Raw genomic sequence first — 23018 nt, forward strand, 5'->3', positions numbered from 1 at the left:
CAACTATTCTAGTGAGCATTTTTATTTTGTCCATCTTTCCGTCACGCATCGACCGGAAGTGAAAAGAGCTTATTGGCGTGCCTTGCCTTACGAAGGTTTTAACCAGTGACTCTCTACTGCCATCTAGTGGACGCGGGGTGGAACTCAGCCACCACCGTCAGCTTTGCCCGATTTTGATAGCAGTGACTCTCTACTGCCGTCTAGTGGACGCGGGGTGGAACTCAGCCACCACCGTCAGCTTTGCCCGATTTTGAAAGCTCTCGCGTGTTACCCGGGCCGACGAGGAGGGAGGAATCTTGCGTCATACTGACTTCTGTGATAGATCTATGATTTATTGGACTCCCAAAAAGTATAAACAAATGGTGAAAACATTCCCATTATCCCTGATTAACATGGTTAAACAAGATCAAATGTATGAAGGCTGCTACATGTTGATGGGATTGATTTTGAGGATGATAGATCAAAAAATCAAGAAGCACAGTGAATCCTTCAAAAATCTGTTCACTATATGTGAGCACACACCAGCCAACAAGTTGATTCGAGGCTGTTTTTTGGAAAACTCTTTTTCTGCTGCTTTGATGGCTGGTGGGGATGATATTTTGAAAGGCTTCAGCTCAGGAGATATAAAAGTGATTAGATGCAAGTATTTGAAATTTCCGGTCCCACCAAAAACCAAGGAACTTCCATTTCAAATGATCAGTAATATTTACCCAATCAAGAAATGTTTGAAGACGAAATTTGAAAAGGATGTAGGGAACTGTGCTTTTCGTGAAGGAGTCTAAATCTAATCCAATTAAATAAACAGATTTAATCATAAACACTTAAATAAAGAATCCAACGTCAAACATACGGCCCGCGGGCCGGAACAGGCCCCCAAGGAGGTTCGATCAGGCCCGCAGGATAATCTTTAAGCGTCTTTACACCAAAAAAAAGGAAAGACATGACATTTTGGTTATTTACAGCAGAGTATGGTATCATTTTAATGATCCGGGCCACTCGACATCTCGCGAGGCCCTGAGTGGCCCACAGTGTGAAATGTGAAATGGACTCGTCGCTAGATGGCGAAGAGGAAGCTCTGGATGAGCGGCATGACTCGGAGGGTGGAAAGGTCGGCGAGGACGGCCTGCAGCGGAACACACGGCAACTTCGTTCGCGCGCATGTTTGCTTCTTCAAAATGGATCTCCGGGGAACGCACGAGCCGTACCTCGGCCGAAGCCAGAGACGTCACTTCCATCAGGTTGTCGGCCCGAAAGGCGAAGACGGCGGCCGCCAGGACTAGTGAACCAGCGGCCGGGATGAGAGCGGCGTCGAGAAAGCGGCGTCGAGAAAGCGGGCACCAAACGGCGGCGGCGTAGCTTACCCGCCACCAGCTCCAGGGAGTCGTAGCCCAGGATTCGGTCCCAAAGGAAAAGCAGCTGGTCGGTGCAGAGATAACCTGAGAAAGCTCGAAGCAGCCACTTAAAGGCGATGCGTAACCTAGCCGCAACAAACAACAACAAAATCGGGCTCAAGCCCAAGGTGCTGCTCTTGTCGTGAGAGCATCAGCCACAAGGTGGCAGCACGAGATCATAGTGGGCGCAAACGTGGACTGATGTTTGATCGGTAGAACACTGAATTGACCGGGCGGGCCCTAGTCAGTTTCATTGGGTTGTTTTAAAACTTCATTTTCCATGGACCCGTGGCTTTTCAAAAGGCAAATCCCAACCCGGGCGGCGGCGGCGGCGGCGGCGGCGGCTTACCTCGCTCGACGACATTTCAGCTCGGCGGACAACTTACGGCTGAGCTCCGATCCGTCGCAGGTGGTGGAAGAGTCGCGGCAAGTGCGTCTGCAGGAGCCGCTCCAAAAGCAGACACAGCGACACGATACCCTGCCGGCCAGACGCAAACACCAGGGAGGCCAATGAGGCGCCGCGGCGGAGGCGGTGAGGGCGTCCGGCGCCGCCTTCTTACCGAGCGCGCCGAGGACACAGAGTGTAGGCGGAAAAAGTAGCGGGTGTACATCTCCCTGAACACGCTGTACAGCTCTGACGGCTCCTTGTACAGGAAGCACAGCGGGGCCACTGGAACAGGCGCGGGTGGGCAGCTAGCTGGCTTGCTTTCGGGAGCGTTCCACAAGTGCACGGCGGCGGCGGCGGCGGCGGCGGCGGCCCTTTGACTCACCATACATTGAGAAGCCGTGGAAGGGAATCACGCCTGTTGCAAAAAAAAAAATGGTTCTTGTGTTAGCTGCCCGTTCCTTAAAATGGAAAAACGGTAGGGGGGGGGAACAAAAGAGCAAGAAAGGCTCTCTACGTATTGGACGAAGCAACCAAATGCGGCCCAATCGCGTCAACGTTTCACCAAACGATGACCGACTCATCCGGACTCTGGCTTCATAAATGGCGGCGTCAAAATCAAGCTTCCTTCCTCGGTCAAGATGGAGGAAAACAATGGCGACGGAACGGACCGCGTCATTTGTCAACGTTTGTTTGTCTGGGTGAAATGCGAGCGTAGACGCATGCTCAAGATGGAGGCTCACCGTTGGGAGGATAGACCACAGCGTAGGCCTCGTCCCCTTCTTTGCCTGCCAGACAGACAGACAGACAGACAGATAGACAGACGTAGAGGGCGGGCGGCTTTTGAGCTTCCAGGCAGGTGCTGCTCACCTCGGATGTAGGATTTGGGCGGCGTGGCGCTGTTGTACTTGAAGTGCTCCAAGACGCTGGCGTCCCGGGAGAAACACAACAAGACCTGCGGAGCGAGCCATTTGGAGGTCAGGTGGAGGAGAAGGATGGATGGAGGGAGGGAGGGAGGGAGGGAGGGAGGGAAGGCTGGTGAGCAAATACCTGGTAGACGAAGTCTTCAAAGACAAAGTAGTAGTCGTCGTTACTGGCCGTCAGCTTGACATCCTGCAAGGAGGAGGCGAGGCGCCCGGCCGCACGTCACCCAGAAGCTCACCGGACCGGACCGGATCGGGCCGGGCCAGGCGGCTTACCTTGCGGATCAAGTGGTCCACCAGCAGGTCGTGTTGGAGGACTCCCGCCTTGAGCTGCTCAAAATGCATGGCGTCCTAAAATAGAGGGAGGAACATCAAACAGGATCGAAAGCACGCTTGGAAGCATCGCTCGACCCAAGCCCAGAAAGAAAGAAAGAAAGAAAGAAAGAAAGAAAGAAAGAAAGAAAGAAAGAAAGAAAGAAAGAAAGAAAGAAAGAAAGGGCACGGTGAGCACGTGTCGACGAGTGTAAAAGTGTCGCCCTCGCGAGCTGATGGATCGGCACGGCGGAAGCGCGCACGCAAAAGCCAGCGGGACGGACGGCGGAAGTTGGGCCGGCTCGCTGGCTGCCAAACAAGAATCTCATCTGTTGGCTTGGGATGAAGCGGTTGAGACGCGCTCCAGACAGCCATCTGGCACTTTTATGGCCCGCTTGATGTCAGAGGCGGGAGTCTGGATCTTCTCTTTGGACAGCCGGAACCAGGATCGCCGAAACGCGTTTTGGGCTCATCCGCTCAAAGACAAACACGGCGGCGGCGGCGGCGGCGGCGCACAGCCTTCCAACCTGCGGCCGGTCCACAGAATTGAGGATGAGGGCCCAGAGGTCGGCCCGCAGGCCGGTGGGGCAGCCCCGACGGCTGTACTGCTGCGCCGCTGCGCTGTCCTGCCCGCCCAGCACTGCGGTGGCACAAGATGGAGGACGATGAGGAGGAGGCGGCCGGGCTACAAGCGGGCGGCCGGGCCACAGGCGGGCCACAGGCGGGCCGTGCTCTCCTACCTTTCTTTGCCGTCTCCACGTAGTCCCTCTCAAAGAAATCTGCAAAGCCATACAGAGGTGAAGGAGGCAGAAATGAGAAGAGGGTCCGCGCCTCGACTATTCCGACGTACGGCCCCGGCGTCGTCAAGCTTCTGTCGCCGGCCGACCGACCGACCGACCGACCGACCGACCGACGCTTAGATAAAGGTGACAGGGAATTTTTTTTTTAAAAAAGCGCCTCCCTGGATGGATGTGCGCATCGTCGTCGATGCCCAGCTGGCCGGCGGCCAGGTTTAGCTCGGCGTAGGCTCCTCTCTGAAAGAAGAGAAAGGCAAAGGTCAAAGGTCAAGACAGAGCTGCCGGGTGGGGCGGGGCAGGGCGGAGCGGGCCTACCAGCTGCTGGATGTCCTGGACGTCCAGGGGCACCTGGATCAGGCCCCAGTGGCTCCTGGTGCCCGCCTCCTCGTCGTCGCCGCCGCCGCCGCACTTGTGGTTGGGGCTCCGCAAAGCCACCACCACCTGCGCCACGGAAGGTCATCAAGCGCAGTCCGCGACCGCCGCCGCCGCCGCCGCCGCGCACTCACCTCCAGGAAGTCTTTGGCAGCGTAGATGGGCCTGAAGCCGCTCAAATCTGCAAGGCACGGACGGCGGTGTCCCAACATTAGCCAGACACGCAAAGGCCAATGGAAAGAACAAAGTCAGCACGCCGTTGGCGAGAAATACCCGCTTCGTCCGTGCCCATCTCGTTCCATTTGCTGCTCAGCTCCCGCTGCTCGGCCGCCGTCCTCTGCGGCACAAACATTCATGGCTTATCGCTTAGCGCAGCTCTCCCGCCCGCCTGAACGCCCGCCCGCCCGCCCGCCCGCCGCCAATTGTGGATTTTTACCATCCGGGCCAGAGGCACTCCCAGCTCGGTGCTCATGCCGTTCAGGCTTTTCAAGATGCGGCGCTCCCAGCCGGCCTGTGGCACACACAAAGCTTCCAAGAGACTGACCGGATGGACACCACGGCGGTGGCGGCGGCTCAGAAGCTGACCTGGGCCTTGCGCATGTAGGCCAAGGGCTCCTTGACATGCTCCAGCGGCATCGCCGCCGCCGCCGTGAGACTCGAGGCCAGTCGCTGGCTGGAATCAAACAAAGGCACCCGCCCGCCGTCAACCTTTTCTTCTCAAAGGGAGGGCTGGGCGGTGGTTAACGACAACGGCTCATCCCAAGTGAGGAGGAGGAGGAGGAGGAGGAGGAGGAGGAGGAGCAGGAGGAGGCACTCGATCCAGCGTCCTCATCCGGGAGACAGCTGAGGACGCTCGCTTAGCTACGGCCTCCGTCACTGACAAGTAACTGATAAGGTTTATCGGATGTAAACCCAAACCGTCGGGGGATTCTTTTCATCCTCGCAAAGTCTCGCGCCACTTGTATACAAATGAGCAAGAAAGAAAAGGTGCTATCAAAAGTGGCCTTTGTGCTTGTGCTTTTGAACCGAAGCTCCGCACGCTGGCTTGCATTGGAGTCGGTCGGCGCAACTTTATTTCTATGGCCCTTCGTCCCAAAAACGGGCTCCAGGTGTCAAACCTTGAGAAGAAACTAAGGATTACCACAAAGCTATGCTTGGAAAAAGTCCAAGTGGGCTCAAATGTCCTTTCTGAGGAATGTGCAGCAGTAGTCCCTGTTTTTACTTACTTACACTTGTAATTCTCGATACACGGCATTCTGGAGTTTTCTTTCCCAGCCTGTAAAGAGCACAACAACGTCAAGGCAAAGCAAAATAAACAAACCCCCAAAACTTGCCGCACCTGAAGTTCGGAGGAAACTCCGCACGTCGTCCTTTATTGAGTCCAGACGGATCTCGGGTTGATGTAAACACTCCTGCGATCAAAAAGAAAAGAAAAAGAATGAAGGAGAAGATGCCGGTTGCAGGACGTTTCTTCGTGTTGGGGTTCGCTTGGTTGAGCGTTGGGGGTAGCCTGCAGCTAATGCTAGCATGCTCACCCGAGCTTCTCGCTCCATCTGAGCGTGCAAATGGCTTCCTTTCAGGCGTTGGACGAGCTGAACAATCGTCAGTGACGACTCGGCGCCTTCGTCGTCCATGTTTCTTTGACGGAGCCGCGTCGCGTCGGAAAGCACCAAATAGACGTTGAATCGGCAATGACAGAGCCGAGCCGAGCCGAGCCGAGCCGAGCCGAGCCGAGCCGAGCCGAGCCGAGCCGAGGTTGCTACGGCAAGTCCGCTTGAACAATCTGTCGACGATATCGCCAGGTTGCTGGGAAACGCGCTCCACGAGCCAAACAACTTGTCACTTATTTGTTTCTATTTCAGCGTGTTTTGCTAAAGGTTTCTTATTTAGAATTTATTTTGTAATATTTCTCAAATGTCAAATGGATGGAAGGAAAAGCTATACTTTGGATGGATGGATGGATGGATGGATGGATGGATGGATGGATGGATGGATGGATGGATGGATGGATGGATGGATGGATGGATGGATGGATGGATGGATGGATGGATGGATGGATGGATGGATGGATGGATGGATGGATGGATGGATGGATGGACGGATGGACGCATGGACGGATGGACGGATGGAAGGAAAAGCTATACTTTGGATTCGTGACACTTTGATGAATGTCACTGTGAAAATACGGAACAGAATGAAAACAAAAAAGAAAACATACTGTGGTCCTACCCTGAAAATAGTGGCAATACACGGGCGTGTGACGTCACGAATCACCAACGACGAGCCCCGGGGGGGTCGTGCAAAGCGAGGCGGCCAGTTGAAGCCACAAGACACACCAGAGCAGAGCAGAGCAGAGCAGAGCAGAGCAGAGCAGAGCAGAGCAGAGCAGTGCAGTTCGGAGCGCAAGGTCGTGCGGAAGGGGCCATCATACATCGCTGCGTGTTTTTGTCTCTGTCTCGCTTTTCGTCCCCTTCTTCTCCAACCATGGCCGCCTTCGCCGTGCACGAAATGCTCAACTCCACGGAAATGAGCGCGCTTTTGTGCAAATGGGGCGTCAGCAACTTTTCGGACTGTGAGCCTTGGAGAGTCGCAGCAGCCGACGTCGGCGTGAAAGGTATCGACTGACTATTCATTCGCCGCCTTCCAACTGTCGCCTATTCAACCTGGAATAGACGTACCCTCCGCGTAATTGCGCATTGCGCACGCTGGCGCGCCTCCACCACTAAGCCTCCCTGGTGTTTCACTTGGGTGGGCAGTCTAGTCAAATGTGCTGGTCAACGTTGCGCGCGGCCAATCTCTCAAGGTCTGAAAATCTGAGAATGACGCCAGCAATCCAGTATTGGATTTGATGGACGCGGCTTAGCTTCGAGTCACCTGGGTGACTTGGGGCTCAATCGACACCGCCGTCATTTATGTCGGAGCGAGCGAGCGAGCGAGCGAGCGAACGAGCGAGCGAACGAGCGAGCGCTGCTCGTATGAGAAGAATCGTGTCGTGGACATTGCAGCCAAGCCACAGCAGCTTGGTGAGGAAAAGACGACATGTCGGTCAAGTGCTATGGTCTGATATGTTCAGAATAGAAAGTCCATTTGGGTCACGATTGATCAAGGGCCGTTTTGAGAGCGGAGCGGAAGCTGCGTCCCCCCCTTGTCCCCGTTGGAGTGTTTTTCTTGTCTTGTCTCGTCCTGTCTCGTCTCGTCTCGTCGCTGTAGATTTGGGCGACGGCGTGCGGGTCTTTCTGTACTGCGTCATCTTCCTGATCGGCGTGGCGGGCAACAGCCTCATCATCGCGGTTCTCTCTCGGAACCGGCGGATGCGCACCGTCACCAACCTGTTCCTGCTCTCCCTGGCCGTCAGCGACCTGATGGTCTCCCTGGTCTGCATCCCTTTCACTCTCATTCCCAACCTCATGCGGACCTTCATCTTCAGCGACGGCACGTGCAAGATGGTCATGTACTTTATGGGTATGGCGCTAACCCTAACCCAGCCCCGCCGTCTATGCGCAAACTTGAACGTTTGCTGCTCTTCTTTTGGCATGCAGCGGTCTCCGTGAGCGTTTCCACCTACAACCTGGTGGCCATCGCGCTGGAACGCTACAGCGCCATCTGCAGACCGCTGAGCTCCAGGACGTGGCAGACCAAATCGCACGCCATGAAGGTCATCGGCGCCACCTGGCTGACGTCCCTGTCGCTCATGGTGCCCTACATCTACTCCAGCTCCCTGATGGCCTTTAATCGGCGCGACAACACCGACGGCTTCATGTGCCGCATGACGTGGAAGAACCAAAAGCTGCTGGCATATTGGTGCGCTGAAAACAAGGCGCGTGGGTGGGGTGGGGGGTGGTTGGTTGGTTGGTTGGTTGGTTGGTTGGTTGGTTGGTTGGTTGGTTGGTTGGGTGGGTGGGTGGGTGGGTGGTTGGTTGGTTGGTTGGTTGGTTGGTTGGTTGGTTGGTTGGTTGGTTGGTTGGTTGGTTGGTTGGTTGGTTGGTTGGTTGGTTGGTTGGTTGGTTGGTTGGTTGGTTGGTTGGTTGGTTGGTTGGTTGGTTGGTTGGTTGGTTGGTTGGTTGGTTGGTTGGTTGGTTGGTTGGTTGGTTGGTTGGTTGGTTGGTTGGTTGGTTGGTTGGTTGGTTGGTTGGTTGGTTGGTTGGTTGGTTGGTTGGTTGGTTGGTTGGTTGGTTGGTTGGTTGGTTGGTTGGTTGGTTGGTTGGTTGGTTGGTTGGTTGGTTGGTTGGTTGGTTGGTTGGTTGGTTGGTTGGTTGGTTGGTTGGTTGGTTGGTTGGTTGGTTGGTTGGTTGGTTGGTTGGTTGGTTGGTTGGTTGGTTGGTTGGTTGGTTGGTTGGTTGGTTGGTTGGTTGGTTGGTTGGTTGGTTGGTTGGTTGGTTGGTTGGTTGGTTGGTTGGTTGGTTGGTTGGTTGGTTGGTTGGTTGGTTGGTTGGTTGGTTGGTTGGTTGGTTGGTTGGTTGGTTGGTTGGTTGGTTGGTTGGTTGGTTGGTTGGTTGGTTGGTTGGTTGGTTGGGTGGTTGGGTGGAAGGAGGTCCAAGGGCGTGGGGTGGACACCAACCGACCGACCGACCGCCCGCCCATTGCGGGCCTTTGCTTCGAAACCCAGGTACGTGTCCTTGTTGCTGCTGCTCTTCTTGCTGCCCGGCGCCGTCATGCTGACTGCCTACGCACTCATCTCGCTGGAGCTCTACAAGGGGCTCAGGATCCAGTTGTCCGACGGGACACGCGCCAGAGGTGAGGCCTGACCGCCGTTAAGGCGCCACAGCCCCGACCGAGCCCTTTGCGACAGGAAACGGGTTTAGTCCCTCGCAAGCGTTTTGCCCACCGTCAAATGACATCATCCTCTTTGCAGACAGAGCGACCAGCTTCGGCAGCCTTCGAGCCAGCAACGGCGACGGCTGCTACCTTCATTTGGGGCCGCAAATGCTCCGCTCCAGCAATACGGCCAAACTGCTGGCCAAGAAGCGAGTGGTGCGCATGCTCCTGGTCATCGTCTGCCTGTTCTTTGTTTGCTGGACCCCCATCTTTGTGGTCAACGCGTGGAAAGCTTTTGACCATCAGGTGGTCTCCCGTCTGACGGGCGCGCCCATCTCTTTCATCCACCTCCTGTCGTACACGTCCACGTGCGTCAACCCCGTCGTCTACTGCTTCATGAACAAGCGCTTCCGCCAGGGAGCGGCGAGCACCTTCTCGTCCTTGCGGCTCAAGGCGCGCGCCGCCGTCCACCTTTGGACCAAATGCCGCCGGGGACCCGAGCCGAGGTGCCGGCAAAGGGGCCAGGAGAAGCGGCGGGCCGAGGACCGACGGAGGTCGGGGCGGCACGCCGAGCAACTCGTGGCGGAGAAGGCGCCGGAGGCCCCCCGGCCCACCCCCGCGGAGCAGCACCCCGAAGCCGGGCCGTCGGCCGGGGAGATGGGCGAAACCTTCGTTGAGCTCTACGTCCATCCGTATCCCGGAGGCCCGGCGGCTGGCTCCGCCTCCAGCGTCACCTCGCCGCCGGAGGTGCTCTGAAGTGGATTTCAGTCATCACGCAACTGTTTTTGGGAGGGTTGGGAGTGTGACCCAGGTTGCTTCATTTGGGAACTCTGGACTATGGGACGTGGCCCGAGGCTACGCGGACGTTAAGGCCGCGCAACACCCGGGTACGAGCTTTCAAAGCTCCGCAGAAGCCGCAACATTCTCTCTTCCTTATACTAGGTCCTGCTCGTTTTCAAGGTTGACCTTCTTCACGCGTGCACCTGATGCAAATGATCCAGGTCGTTAACAAGCTGCTGCGGAGCTCGCTGATGAGCCAGTCGATCGTTGGAATCGGGGGCTCACGCTGCCAAAGAGGGAGCCCACATCTGTATGCTCACTTGAAATGCAAAGGCCAAAAGCAAACGCGGTGAAGAAAGTGCAACGTGAGAAAGGACGAGCGAGCGTGGGATGGGATGGGTGGGTGGGTGGGGAACAGCAACACCTGCGCTTTGGTTTCCCAGAACTTGCGCCAGCTCAATCTGCAAACAAACAGCAGTGAGAATGAGGTCACTCACAACATTTCGCACAAGGCCTTTTACCTTACACATGACTCAACGTAGAGAAGTCCCGGTGTGCGTGGCACCTAGGAGACATTCTTGGGTTGCAAGATTTTTGATTATTGTGCTTGTGCTGACCCAATCGACACACACAAAAAAAAACATACAATGGGAGACTTGATATCACTTTTTTTAATTCTCATTTTCCCCTCGTGTTTTTTGTTTTCCATGACATACAGATTGGAGCATGATCCGGAGCTGCGATATGTACAAAAACGATGCTATTCCCAAAAAAGAATGGAGAGAGAGAGGGAAAAAGAAAGAGCGCATCCCCTTGCTTTGGAAGCTTGCCGGCCAATGAAGAACACAAGGCGAGGCAAGGCGAGGCAAGGCGAGGCAAGGCAAGGCAAGGCAAGGCAAAGCAAGGCAAAGCAAGGCAAGGATGCTGACGCTGATATTAAATAAGAAAATAGTTAGCTGTGACACGTAAGGCTGAGAGCTACCTTTCCTTTTTTGAACCTTTTGCTAAAAAGTTATGTTTAAAGCTGCCCACCCCTCACAGCACAGTGCGCCCAAAAAAAAATAAAAAAAATTACACTATCAGACTTTTGGCATTTGAAAGAGCTTACATACATTGTTCGGCGCTCGTTATAACCGTGAAAAGAAAAAACAAATCACAAAAACAGCTGCTTGCACAAGAGTGGGGGGGGGGGGTCATGATAAGAAGGCGTGTAACATGTTTTTTTTTGCAAAGTCCCTTTGTACATAGAAAGGAAGGTCGACGAAGCCCGGAGCCCGGCGGCGGAGTTGCACCAAGCGACGTGAGGAGGAAGAAAGGACGGGAAACAGAGAGAGGAGAGGGAGGAAGAAAAGAGGGGAAAAAAAAAAAAAAACTCCCCGCCAGAGGATGGAGGCGAAGGAGGGCCGGCCGGACCTGGCCGCTAAAGGCTATTTGTGTTTGGTGCCCATTCTGAGAAGGAGGACAAGACAAATGGCTGGCTGGCAGGCAGCGCAGGCAATAAATGCACTTTTTGGACATGGGGAACAATAATTTAAAATATTAAAATATACAACATTTCACGACAAACAGGGGGCACAACTTCATTGTGGTTGTCTTTTCTTTCCCTCCGAATGAGAAAGCCACATTGGCTCGCTTTCTTTCGGAGTGGTGGATTTTGGCGTATGGTTTGAACATCAGCCCGTGCCGAGCCGAGCCGATGAGCTGTACACTATTGCTGCTCCGCGACCGTGGGAAGAAATTAAGAAAGAAAGAAAGAAAAAAAACAAGGCTCTTGTGTGACAGTACCGCTGGAGAAATTGGACAACGAGCGATTTTCGTGATCTTGTTTTCCGGAGTCTTCGGTAAGGCCACATTGAATTGAGAAAAGTGTCTCTCGCTCACTCGTTCTTTTGTTTGTTCTTTTGTCACGCTCGCTTGGAAGACGCGTGGCTCCACGTGATCCGGATGATATGGACTGCATACACAGTTCTCTTGCACAGTACGAAGGTTCTCTCACAAGTCCGTCCTCTGTCGGTGAAAACAAAGGCTCCAGTGATGAGTGGCACTCCAAAAAGGAGACGTGGCGGCGGCAGCGGCGGCGGCGCTCCGCTCGCTCGCTCGCACGCACGTATTGCAGGCAAGGCAGAGCAGAGGCGTTGCTTAAAGCTTTTCCTTTAAAGACTTCATAAAAACCAATGAGATTCAAAAATAGGCCCTCTGAGGTGGTTGCCCTGACACACACACACACACACACACACACATATTTGCTTTTAGATTCCCCCCCACCCTCACAGGAGAGGGGAAAATAAGGGCAGGAGTTGGGGGGGCTACAAGATTATAGGAGGAATACAAAGTATTTGGTAACAAAAGTGTACAATAGGTTTAATAAAGGTATGGAGAAAAGGTGTACCTTTGCTAAAGCTTATACAAATTCCTTGGTCCATTAAAACTAAGTTAACGTCACGCCGGCGTGTCCCTTTACGTCCTGGCGCCGCCTCTGCCGGCCCGCCCGCCAAACTTGAAACATCCCCCGCGGCGTGGCGTGGCGCGGCGCGGCTAAGGCCAGAGGAATACTCGGGATTGGGAAGCATTTGGAGGGCAGTGCAAAAGGGGAAGGAAGGGCAAGCGGCTTCTGGAACGCGGCTACGTCGGCCGCCGTCGCCATCGGCGTCGGGACCGACCGGCGGCCACGGAGCGCGCCCCGACGTGTGACACGGCTCCTCCAGAATTTCACTGCGTTTCTTCTTTTGCCCGGAACATTTTTCATCTCAGCAGTTGACCGAAACGCAGAATTTTAGTGTGTGTGTTTTGTTGAACTATTGCAAATTGTTCTCGAGCTGGCTGGCGCTACCTTCAAGCGAGCGTTAGGAGACCACGGCGGCGGTGGCCGACGAGGACGTGACGGCGCTCCCGTAGACGGCCGCCTCCGGCCCGCCGCCGCCGCCGCTCAGCAGGGTCGCCGAGTTGCCGGCCCGCAGGATGGCCCCGGCGGCGTTGCAGTGTGGCCGCGGCCCGGGCTCGGGCGTGTAGGTGAAGGTGAGCGAGGTGGAGTAGATGAGGCCGTCCTCCCTGACCAGCGTGACGGGCACCTGGACGGGCTGCCGCACCCAGCGCCAGCCTTCGCGGAAGGCTGAAATGTCCGGCACCACGCACAGCATGCTCTCGGCGCATCTGCGGGTGAAAACAGGCTCAGGGAAGAACCCCTTTCAAGTCATCCCGGCCCGTTGCGAAAGGCGCACCTGTACATGGTCTCGGCCTCCACGTCTCCGAACCACACTCGCAGATTGGGGGTGAAGTTCTGGCCCGTCAGCTCCAGCATGGCCACGTCTCCGCCGCCGTTGAGCTGCAAACACGCAATAGCCATGGCTTGGTTCTCAAACGGCAGCGGCCAGCGGACCGGGAGGGAGGGAGGGAGGGAGGGAGGGAGGGAGCTAGGGAGGGACCCACCTGCAGGCTCTCCACCACGGGCACGGGCGTGACAGGCGCCTGCACGGGGCCCATGCCCTCGTAGAAGGTGTACTCGGCTTTGTCCGTGCTGATGATTGTCCAGGAGGCGCCGTCGTTGATCATCTCCTTGTTGGGTTCCTTTGGGCAGGGCGTGGCCTGGCAGAGGGGGCAAACAGCGTTGGTGTGCACCTGTTTTCGGCTTGGGGGGGGGGGGGGGGTCACCCACCTGGAACTGGATGATCCTCTCTTGGGAGAGGCACAGGTACATGCGTTCCGTGTCCTTCAGGTAGAAGGCGCACTTGTGCAGCTGGGACACCGGATCGTCAGCGTCCAGCAGCGCCGTCTGCTTGTCCACCTTACGGATGATCTGGCGAGAGGCGGGGCCACAATGAGCCAGGGAGGGAGCAAAGCGGGCAGACGGACGGACGGGGCCTACCAGTCGGGGCAGCGCCATGCCGGTGACCGAGCACACCAGCTTGACCGTCTGGCCGTAGTGGATGTAGCCGTCGCGCACGGTGAACTCTTCGCCCTCCGACTCGTCGTCGTCCACTGGAACACAAAGGGCGGCGGCGATCGGGTCGGATTAGGGCGCCGCGCGCGGGGCAAGTGGCTGGCTGGCTGGCTCGCTCGCTCAGTCTCTTACGTAGGTGGATGTAGAAGGCTCCCCACTGCTGGGAGCTGGCATGGAAGTTGCCCCCCTCCACGTGGAGATAGCGCGTGCTGACCGTTTGGGAGCGCAGGCGGTTGAAGAGCGCCACCTTGGTGCCCGACGCAATGCACACTGCGGCGGCGGCAACGACAACGGCGCTGGTGTCAACAGCGCAACTGACTTTCTCTTTCCAAAAGTCGAGATTTGACCTCAGCATACTTTATTCTGATGATACTTTATGATCTTCATTTGATGAGCCGAAATGATGGCTTCGTCGAAACCCAAAAGCTTGACATCTACTCGACACTTATTTGAAAAATGCTCAATTAATCCAAAGAAAACTTTACCATGGAAAGATTTGAACATAAAAAAAATAATCTATTACTTTATGTGATGCATAGTCAAAAATGAAAGTTGAAATTTTATTTGAGACTAATACTGGCTTTGTAAATCAACGTACTTCCTCGAATGATCCATTCATGTACTTACGGTCGGCGTTTTTCAGGGACTGTTTCTTTTTGGAGGGCTTGGAGATGACCTTGATCCTCTTGCTGAGGAAGACGCCGATGTCGGCGCTGTTGCCGTAGAACATCTTGACGGACAACATGAAGTGCTTCCTCTTGTCCGAGTCGGATATGTACAAGGTTTTGGCCGTGCAGTAGTTCTGGCCGAGGGAGGACGAGGCTATTGAGGCAGGCGCGACGGCCAATTGGCGGCGGCGGCGGCGACGATGGCCACGGCCCTCCCTCCTACCTTCCCCTCCAAGTTAAGCTGCTGCATTTCCTGCTCGCTGTTGCCGATGCCGATGAAGGCGCACGGCTGCGACTCTTGCTCGGAGCAGCCGTCCCGTTCCATCTGCTCCTTCTTTTTCTTCCAGCCGCTGCCCATCAGGTAGACGCACGGCGGCGGGCAGAAGAACCTTGACAACAGAGACAAAATGATCTGCAACGTCCTTCAAAAACTCTCAAACGCCGCCAGCAGAGGGCGCCCAGGCACCGACGGGGAAAGGAAACAAAAACACGCTTGCAATGCGGTACTCATTTGGATTCTTGAAATACTTTGGAAGAGTTCTTCTTCACATACGCTCCACCGAGCAGGGGCCATGGGCTTCATTTGTCACAAACCACCTTCCGGAAGGCGGCGGCGGTGGCGGTGGTGGTGGGACACACTCTGCACAGGCAGGCGCTCGCTCGCTCGCTCACCTTTTCTCGTTGCCGTAGGATTTCTGTGCAACCTTGGCGTGCAGGATCATGACGGTTTGGTCCCCTCGCTCCTTCAGGTAATTCCTCATGGCTTCTCTGAAAGGGCAACACAACAAGGGGAGACGGAGAGAAACCAACTCCTGCTATTGCGGACAATCGGGGGGGGCGCGGCAGGGTTCACCGTACACGCGCACGGCCCAGTCACACCTGACGCTTCCACAAGGTCATGCTAAGCGAGAGGCCCGCCTTGCCCCGCCCCGCCCCGCCCCCTTGCCAGCGTGAACACGTGATGCACCACCAGCCAAATGACGACCTCATGGTGCTCTTGAAATCAAGACGCTCCTTCCTCCGTTAGTGCCAATGTCAGACGCTTTTTCCTTTTCAGTCTCGCGCAGTGCGTCTTTTGACCGGCTTGCATTTTGAAGCCAACCCGGAAGCCAGCTGGCATATCCGTCCGGACTTTGCAAGGCGCACCTGCAGCTGTTCCATGTTGGAGTACTTTTTGAACAACTTGTTGGCAACATTCTCATTAGGTGTTTTTGGATCCAGGACTGGAGCAAACATTTGGTGGTACAAATGCAACTTTTGCTCCTCACCATCTCGCCGCCATTGCCCGCACGGCACGTTCGCAAAGCGGGAGAAGAAATTGCAAAATAGATTTCTTGCCCAGGCCTTCCTTGAGGTGTCACTTTCCAACAGAACAGAATATTTCACATTGTCATTGTGAGCTCCTCCCATGTCCTCGCTACGACAACGTGGAGCCGCTTCATTCCATCCGAGGCCCAAGTCGGACTCTTGGCAACGTCATGCGGGTTTGTGCCACGCCCACGATTACGCCTGCAGGCGGCGCCACGGAAAAACGGCGGCGCCACGGAAATGAGCTAGAATTGGCCTGTTTGCAGTCGGGCAACAGCGCGGGCAGCTAAAAGACAAAGTCCGGCCCACGAAGCCCAATTCTCAATGTGAAGCAAAGGAGCCGAGCGGAACGGCGTGTGTCTCACCTGGTGAGGCGCTGTGGCTGAGGGCGCTCCCCGAACTTCCTGAAGCCAGAAGAAACAAAAGAGAAAGGCGGGATGCTCTTAGAAATCACGCTGACAACATCCTGGAAAAGGCAAAGCGGCAGACGACAGCGGCGAGCCAGCGCGGAGGACCGACTCCAATCGAGTCACGTTCGGAACGTGGACGCACGCGCCCGAGTTACATAGGTGGCGCCAAAAGGCGCCCGACCGGGCCAAGCCGACGGGGGAAGAGACGCCGTTGCTCGGAATCAATCGGCACAAAAGGTGGGCGACCGCTAAGGTTCCCGCGGCGTCTATGGAAGCGAACGGATGCCGAAGGATGGGCGAGGGACGTGAAAAGGGGCGGCAAGACAAGGGCAAACATTTGCGTTCAAGCCATGATCAACATTTGGGCATGAGTGAAATTGCTGCGTCCTGCACTGTTAACTTGAAATCATATGAAATCAAAGAAAGCAAAAAAATTGACAGATGAATTGATCGTTTCAATGATCAGTCGCAGCCCAAATATTCAATACAGCTGCAGCTGTAACAAAACGTGGCGCGACGGGACGACCGCAAAGAGAAGCGAACACGTGCGTGCGTACGTACGTACGTACACACACACACACACACACACACACGTACACACGCACACACACACACGTACACACACACGTACGTTTGTCCAAATTGCAGCATTTGGCCTTTTGAAAATTGCTTCTGCCTTTTGAAAATTGCTTCGGACTTTGAAGTCAATTTCAATGTGATCAAGTGTTAGGCCCAAGTACGGCTGGACATCCGCACCCAGCCAGCACCCAACTTGACAAAAAAAAAAAAGACGAGAGAGAGAGCGGCAGAAGAAGGCGACCACCATCCAAACCGAACCGAACCGGGCCGGGCCCTGACTCGCGCGTGCGTCGCTGGGCGGGTCGCAGTGGGCACACCAGCTCGCTCCATCTGGCTTTGACACGGGAAACCTTAATGACAGAGGCAGACAAGCCAAAGACCGGGCTGGCCATTCTGCCCCCCCCCCCCCCCCGACCCGACCGCACGCGCTCGCCATCTGCTCTCCGGACGGACTGCTCTGGGCCTGGCACATGCTCAAGGCGCCACCGGGCAGACACATTAACGGCACGCGCCGTCACGCAACGTGGAGTTGAGGGTGGAGGTAGCGTCCAGACGGACACATTTTAGGTAAAGGAGAAGCCAGAGGCCAGCGAGCAGCAGCCGCAGCCGCAGCAGCAGCAGCAGCAGCAGCCTTAAGCCATCATCATCATCAGCAGCAGCAGCAGCAGCAGCAGCTCCCCAAAAGCCAAACGTGAGTGAGCACAAAGGCTTTTTTGGGTTCAAGCGCAGCACACATTCACGCTTCGAAACGCATCTGAGCCCAAAAAGCCCAAGCGGGCGCGTCGCGAGACGCCTCTCTTTGTCGCCGACGCGTACCAGCACTCCTTGAGCGGGACTTGGCGCACGTTCGGCGTCTATGCCCTCCTCCTCGCCCACGTTTGGCCGCCCTCCCGGCCGGCATTGGAGAGACGCCACGGGAGAAAAGACCACGGCCGTGTGATGGGGGAAAATATGTGGTTGGGGGTCCAAGATGCCGCACGTCTTTGCTGTCAAGACGGAGGAGGGGGGACTTGAACCCTGAATGAACCAGACTTTTCCCGCTTCTCACTCGCTCACGGCTGAACTGATGACTCACCACTGGAACCAGAGCGCACCCAGGGGAGGGGAAAACAAAATCCACCGTGCTCGGATTTTGGCCCCGGCAAAAGATTTTGCGGGAGGCTCCCCGGCGGGGCCGCCGGAAACGTGTCGCCGCGGCCGCCGACTATCCCAATCCGTGCCGACAAATCTCGCCACTTTGCCATTAAGTTTGGACGCGTCGTCGCAGCAACGTCCTCCGACAAGCCGGCTCTTCTGGTTCAAGGGCCCCAAACATTGGGAGGAGCTCAAACGTTGCTTCAAAGGAAGCGGAAGAGACGCACGCCTGGCGCCCGAGAAACATTAGAGCGGGCAGGCGGCAGATTTCCAAAAAGACGCGTTCCCGCTTTCAGATGTGCTGCCCTTCACCGTTCGGTCCAGCGGGCCCGTCGCGACGCCAACTCGCCTTTTGCATTTTGGCTGGAGCCGAGAGAAGAGCTGACGAGTCGGCAACTTTGACTCGAGCGGACGACGCAAGTTTGAACGGCCGAGGAAAATCACAGCGGAGACGAGTCCGAGGAGGCCAAATGGCTCCGGAGGTCTCATTTGGACATTTTCCACTTTGGCTTGGTTCAAGGTCGCAAACGCTTGGCGGGCTTTCTTTTGAACCTCGCAGAGTCCGTGCCAGCGTTTGGCCCACCGAGAAGGCCACATTCGCTGCCGTGAAAAACGCTCGCAATTGCATCTTTTGTCTCTCAAATTGCACCCAGCCAATGAGGTGAGGGCGGCCAGTACCAGCCCTACCTAGAGGCACGCCGCTTGTTCTTGCCGGAGCGTCCAAATTCACAGAAGGAGCAAAGGAAACAGTGGCGATTGGAAACCAGACAGGCCATTTGCGCAAGATGCGGCGCGTCTCTCCCGGAGCCCCCCCCCCCCCTTTCATTTTGGCGCGTCCCGATCCAGACCTTTGGGCTCCCAAAAAAAGACAAAAGCACGCAGTGCTCAGACGAGCGCGTCCAAGAGCGGAGACAACGTCTTTGTTTTTCCTCCCATAGCATTGGCCAATGCAGGAAACCTTTCAATGCCTTGCATGCCGACTAAGAGCCCCAAATTTCATTCAAAAGTCATTTGGCTGTTGTGGTGCCATCTGGGCTCGCATCATATTTCTATTGCTCCTGGGGCTTGATGCTAATTCCCCCTTAGCATGCCAATGGGATTTGACATTGATGTACGTTAGTTAGCGTTAGCACCGGCACTCTTTTCAAAACAAAGCAAGTCTTGTATTTGCAGAGCGCAGGAGCCGCTCTCGGGCACGGCCGTCGTCTTCCAACACTTGGGGGGGGGGGGGGCCTAACAACTTTGGGCCACCATAAAGGTCGGCGCTGCGACATCTGTCGCTCCCTCAGAAGCGCTCCTTTCAAGGAAAGATTTGACGCAAACACATTGTCACCAAAGAGAGGCAGGCAGGCTGTTCTGGTGTATATTTGTTGGATTAGGGGGGACATGAGAAGGGAGAAAAATGATTCCATTTTCTGAAAAACTCCCTTTTTTGATGCTTTATCTCATAGCATTGGATTTTTTTTGCAATATAACAACACAATACCACCACACCGCTAAGAGCTGCCCCCCCAAACCTTCTGCACACAAACACACGTCCAAACGCACGCGTAAACACCGCGACACACCTCGTCCACGTGCATCCACGTGGGCCAAAACCGCCGGCCGGCTGGCGCCAAAGACAAAGGGGACTACAGGTGATGCCACAAGTGATGACAAGTTCACGCAAAAGTTGCCCATGTCCGGATTTGCATCTGCCACAATTTCCAGGTTTGATACCGCATCAAAGCGTGAAGTCAAGTGCCGGTAGCTTTCGTATTTTTGGGCTGGTAAAGGTTGTAACCATACGTCGGTCAAATCGATGCCAGCCGGCACTACGAAGTCGTCGATCCGTGTGGTGTTTCATCGAGAAGCTAAATCTGGACAAAGAATTTCCTAATAGCTAGCCCGTTACTTTTGATTGCACTTTGAATGTCTCCAATCAACTTGAATTGGCTTTCAGCGAGCGAGCTCACGATGACGACTAGGCGATGCGTCCGCTCGTGCTTTGGATTCAGCGGTAAAGGAAATGGTCCGGACGAGACGGTTGCCACGACCAGTCTGCGCAAACGCCTAGAAGGAATTTTGTCACACAGTGGTTGTGCCCATGTGTTCGCCTTCTACTGCTTGAACGCACAAAAACGCAACATTTTCCTTCCTTAAAAAAATTTTCATGATCACTTCATTATTTTCGCCTCGAAAAATAAGGCTTTAGTCTTGAATAACAACTTAATTTTAAAACAATATCTTTCGTTCTCTCAAAAACCTCGACTACTTCCTTAGAGGAAAAACAACCATATATCATCATTGTTTTTAAGAAAAGACACATTATTCTTAAAGCATTGCGACTTTTCTTTTCCAAAATGAATTTCAGATTCCTACTCTTTTTTTTTTTTTTTTTTAGAAAGACAACTTTACTCTCACTTTGAAGATATTTCTTCTCTAATCTCACAACTTCATTTTTCTAAAATGGTTCCATCCCGCCCCACAAAGAATCGAAGACTTTTGTTTTTGGGGAAAAAAAAAAACTTTCTCTAAGATTGTTGCATTTTCCCCACAAGAAATATTAGATATTTTTTGGTCTTAAAATGTGCAGCTGTGTTTTACAAACAAATAAAATAAACTATATTAAAAGAGGCTGTGTATTTGCTTCGTAAGATGACTATTTTGTTTGGAAAAAGCAGTTTTATTTTTACCCTCTCAAAATGTTTACTTTTATTTCGTTTTCCACCTGGAAGTTAAACTTTATTCTCAGTCGTAGATCCCCCCCCCCCCCGCCGCACACACACCCACAAAGTCAAACAAACACACGTACAAACAACTACACACACGCAGACACAAAACACGAGTCGATTGTGGTGAAATCGCCCCATTTGTCCTTGCCAAAGCGCGGCGGCAATGACTTTCCTATTTCTTGGACAGTGCGAGTCAATTTTTGTCAGGTTGACAAAGCGGCAACGTGATTCACTGGCATCTTGCTAGCCGGCGTCCATTATCGGACAGCTCGCTGCCCGCCCGAAGCGAGCACCCCTCGCTCCCCGGCTACGTTGCGGCGGCCCATGACGGAAAACCAAGCCGAGGAGAAGGCGTTTTGGTCCGGACGCTTCCCAGTGCGCGTGCTCGCAGTCTGCTCTCGATTTTGTGGTGCTTTTCATTAGCTGCCTAGCTGCCACACATGCTAATAGCTCGCGTGAAGCTAGCCCACGAAACACGGACGGCAACTCAGCGCAGCGCAGCGCAGCGCAGCGCAGAAAGCAAAGCAAAACAAAACACAACGAAACCCGCTTAACACATTGGAACAAAGAAACGAGGCTGCGCGGTGAGCGTCGCGTCGCGTCGCGTCGCGTCGCGGCGGAAAAAGTGGCCGCGGAGCCAGCTGGGCGATCGCACGGCAATGTGCGGCGGCGGCGGCGGCACGGCAAAACCACGCTTATTGACTCGGATTCACTTGAACACCCCGGTCGGCCGGCCGGCCGACCGACCGACCGACCGACCGACAGCAAATCCCCGAATCTCATACTCACCCCGTCACAACAGGCGCCATCTTCCACAAACTCTCACCAAAACTCCAATACTCGCGATATCCTTTTTTTCCTCTCTCTTCTTCTTCTTCTTCTTGAAATCCTTTTTTTCTTCCGCGGGGGCGCCTCTCCCCGCAACCCCGGCAATCCGTCGAGACAACAAGAGGCCGAATGGAGGTGTCGGGACCAGGGAGAAGGGAGAAAGGGGGAAAGGGGGTGGCTTGCTTGCTTGCTTGCTTGGCTGCTTGGCTGCTTGGCTGCTCGGCTGGCTGGCTGGCTGGCTGGCTGGCTGGTTAGGAGACACAAGAGAAGGGGAGGGAGGGAGGCCACACTTTGGTGGGGGGAGGGAAGGAGGGAGGGAGCGCGGGAGGGGGGAGGCGAAAAGGGCAGACGCCACAACAACAGGCGTGGGAAACTTCCGAGATCGCGCGAGAGCTGCAAAAACTCTCACAATAGGACAGCGCTGAGGGGTCGCCCGCTCTCGCGAGACTTGGCCGCGATGCTTTTCCCACGTGTGTACTCTGCTTCGAAATCACACATCGGCGCTTCTTGCCGACTTGGATCCAATACATTGCCCCACTCACATGAATTCGAACGTCATTCATCTTTTACAGCCCCCCAAACCAGCATCATTTTGTTGCTACGTGCTTTCAAAAAGAAAAATACCGTCAAACATCAAATGAAAAACAAAGTTAACAACAATTACTTCTGCTGCTTTTATGCCTCCTAAAAATATCACTTTGCTTTAAATGCCATGCAACTGCAAGGCGATGCTTACCTGTTAGATAATTGCAATAATAATAATAAAAAAAACATCATCATAATAATAATAATAATTGCACCCGTAAATTAAGCTTGCCGTTTGATTCCATCTTATTCGATCAATGCCGACTCATCAACTGTCTCATCCGACACTTTCCTGCCTTCCATTCCATTTGTTTTCATCGAAAGGCATTTCTCTCTCTCGATGCACTTACATGTCAGATAATTGGCCACCCCGAGTTGAGAGGAAGTGTCAGGGACGACGATGATGGCGACACACGCTCTATCTCTGGCCAAGTGACTGCGGCGCTGAGGTCGTGACCCTCCGTGCAGTCCTTTCCCCGCCCTCCGGGCCGTCTGTCTGGGGGCTGTGGATGACGCTCTCGCAGGAAGAGGACGGCTGATTAGATGGGGGAGGGCACCCCTGACCTTTTGTCCAGAAGGAGAGGGGGGGGGGGCTGCCCCCGCGTGCACCCTTGCGTGATCCACACTGATTGAGAGAACCAATATCAAGATTACACAGCAAACCCTTGCGGTTAATCGGTGCCCCCTCCCTCTGCCCTGAAATCTTGGTCTGCGTGCTCCCTGGGGGTGGGTGATGCGTCCAGATCACGTTGTGGACTCGCCGCCATCTGCTTTTGTGTCATTTGCAGTAAAACGGCTGCTGGATGCAATTGAGGCAGCCATGCAGGCAGCCATGCAGGCAGCCATGCAGGCAGCCATGCAGGCAGCCATGCAGGCAGCCATGCAGGCAGCCACGCAGGCAGCCACGCAGGCAGCCACGCAGGCAGCCACGCAGGCAGCCACGCAGGCAGCCACGCAGGCAGCCACGCAGGCAGCCACGCAGGCAGCCACGCAGGCAGCCACGCAGGCAGCCACGCAGGCAGCCACGCAGGCAGCCACGCAGGCAGCCACGCAGGCAGCCAGGGCATGGCGAGCGATGTCGTCACTTGCTCCTTTTTTGCTCCTCTTATTTATTTATTTGTTATGTTATTTATTCATTAT

At 54.8% G+C, this 23018-nt stretch overlaps 4 protein-coding genes and 1 long non-coding RNA gene across 10 annotated transcripts in view; 2 read left to right on the plus strand and 3 right to left on the minus strand.

Moving 5' to 3' along the window:
- The window catches only part of c1h11orf68 (chromosome 1 C11orf68 homolog), a 37061-nt gene extending 31136 nt beyond the window's left edge, over positions 1-5925 (minus strand). Inside the window, exon 1 of one of the 2 annotated variants that reach the window (XM_088379941.1) lies at positions 5878-5925. The gene's annotated coding sequence lies outside the window, so the exon portion shown is untranslated. The remainder of the gene's footprint in view (positions 1-5877) is intronic. The other variant, XM_088380038.1, reaches the window with a different exon arrangement.
- On the minus strand, positions 312-5936 carry tbc1d19 (TBC1 domain family, member 19). 3 transcript variants are annotated; one of them, XM_088378326.1, is made up of 21 exons: positions 5716-5936; positions 5520-5592; positions 5411-5456; positions 4766-4853; positions 4617-4691; positions 4454-4517; positions 4315-4361; positions 4124-4249; positions 3973-4045; positions 3752-3790; positions 3539-3651; positions 2976-3050; positions 2827-2889; positions 2647-2731; positions 2520-2564; positions 2162-2194; positions 1952-2084; positions 1778-1869; positions 1362-1477; positions 1206-1276; positions 312-1123 (listed from the first exon to the last, which is right to left on the minus strand). In XM_088378326.1, the coding sequence occupies exons 1-20, from the start codon at positions 5812-5814 to the stop codon at positions 1235-1237; spliced, it is 1527 nt and encodes a 508-aa protein (XP_088234452.1). In that variant the 5' UTR covers positions 5815-5936; the 3' UTR covers positions 312-1123; positions 1206-1234. The 3 variants fall into 3 exon arrangements, with proteins under 3 accessions (XP_088234452.1, XP_088234368.1, XP_088234523.1); XM_088378242.1 differs by having other exon boundaries at positions 1952-2061; positions 5716-5935; XM_088378397.1 differs by having other exon boundaries at positions 1952-2061; positions 5407-5456; positions 5716-5790.
- A 544-nt stretch (positions 5937-6480) lies between these two features.
- On the plus strand, positions 6481-10106 carry LOC148403077 (cholecystokinin receptor type A-like). Of its 3 annotated transcripts, none has more exons than XM_088378632.1 (5): positions 6481-6794; positions 7391-7642; positions 7720-7981; positions 8787-8914; positions 9033-10106. In XM_088378632.1, the coding sequence occupies exons 1-5, from the start codon at positions 6665-6667 to the stop codon at positions 9689-9691; spliced, it is 1431 nt and encodes a 476-aa protein (XP_088234758.1). In that variant the 5' UTR covers positions 6481-6664; the 3' UTR covers positions 9692-10106. The 3 variants fall into 3 exon arrangements, 2 of the variants coding, with proteins under 2 accessions (XP_088234758.1, XP_088234641.1); XR_015859045.1 differs by lacking the exon at positions 6481-6794 and having other exon boundaries at positions 6805-7642; positions 9033-9822; positions 9896-10106; XM_088378515.1 differs by lacking the exon at positions 6481-6794 and having other exon boundaries at positions 6805-7642.
- Positions 10107-10120: 14 nt separating this feature from the next.
- LOC148403078 (uncharacterized) lies at positions 10121-11281 on the plus strand. Its single transcript, XR_015859345.1, has 2 exons — positions 10121-10630; positions 10949-11281. It is a non-coding gene; the product is annotated as an uncharacterized LOC148403078 (long non-coding RNA).
- Positions 10369-21560, minus strand: LOC148403079 (suppressor of hairless protein homolog). The gene is made up of 11 exons (XM_088378766.1): positions 21255-21560; positions 15994-16032; positions 14993-15088; positions 14544-14709; positions 14280-14454; positions 13785-13922; positions 13578-13690; positions 13368-13508; positions 13142-13297; positions 12934-13037; positions 10369-12865 (listed from the first exon to the last, which is right to left on the minus strand). Exons 1-11 carry the CDS (start codon positions 21272-21274, stop codon positions 12559-12561), a joined length of 1455 nt encoding a protein of 484 aa, XP_088234892.1. The 5' UTR covers positions 21275-21560; the 3' UTR covers positions 10369-12558.
- Between the last annotated feature and the right edge of the window lie 1458 nt (positions 21561-23018).

Source organism: Syngnathus floridae, chromosome 1 (assembly GCF_059516105.1).
Source record: "Syngnathus floridae isolate MCC-2025c chromosome 1, RoL_Sflo_1.0, whole genome shotgun sequence".
Taxonomy (NCBI): Eukaryota; Metazoa; Chordata; class Actinopteri; order Syngnathiformes; family Syngnathidae; genus Syngnathus; species Syngnathus floridae.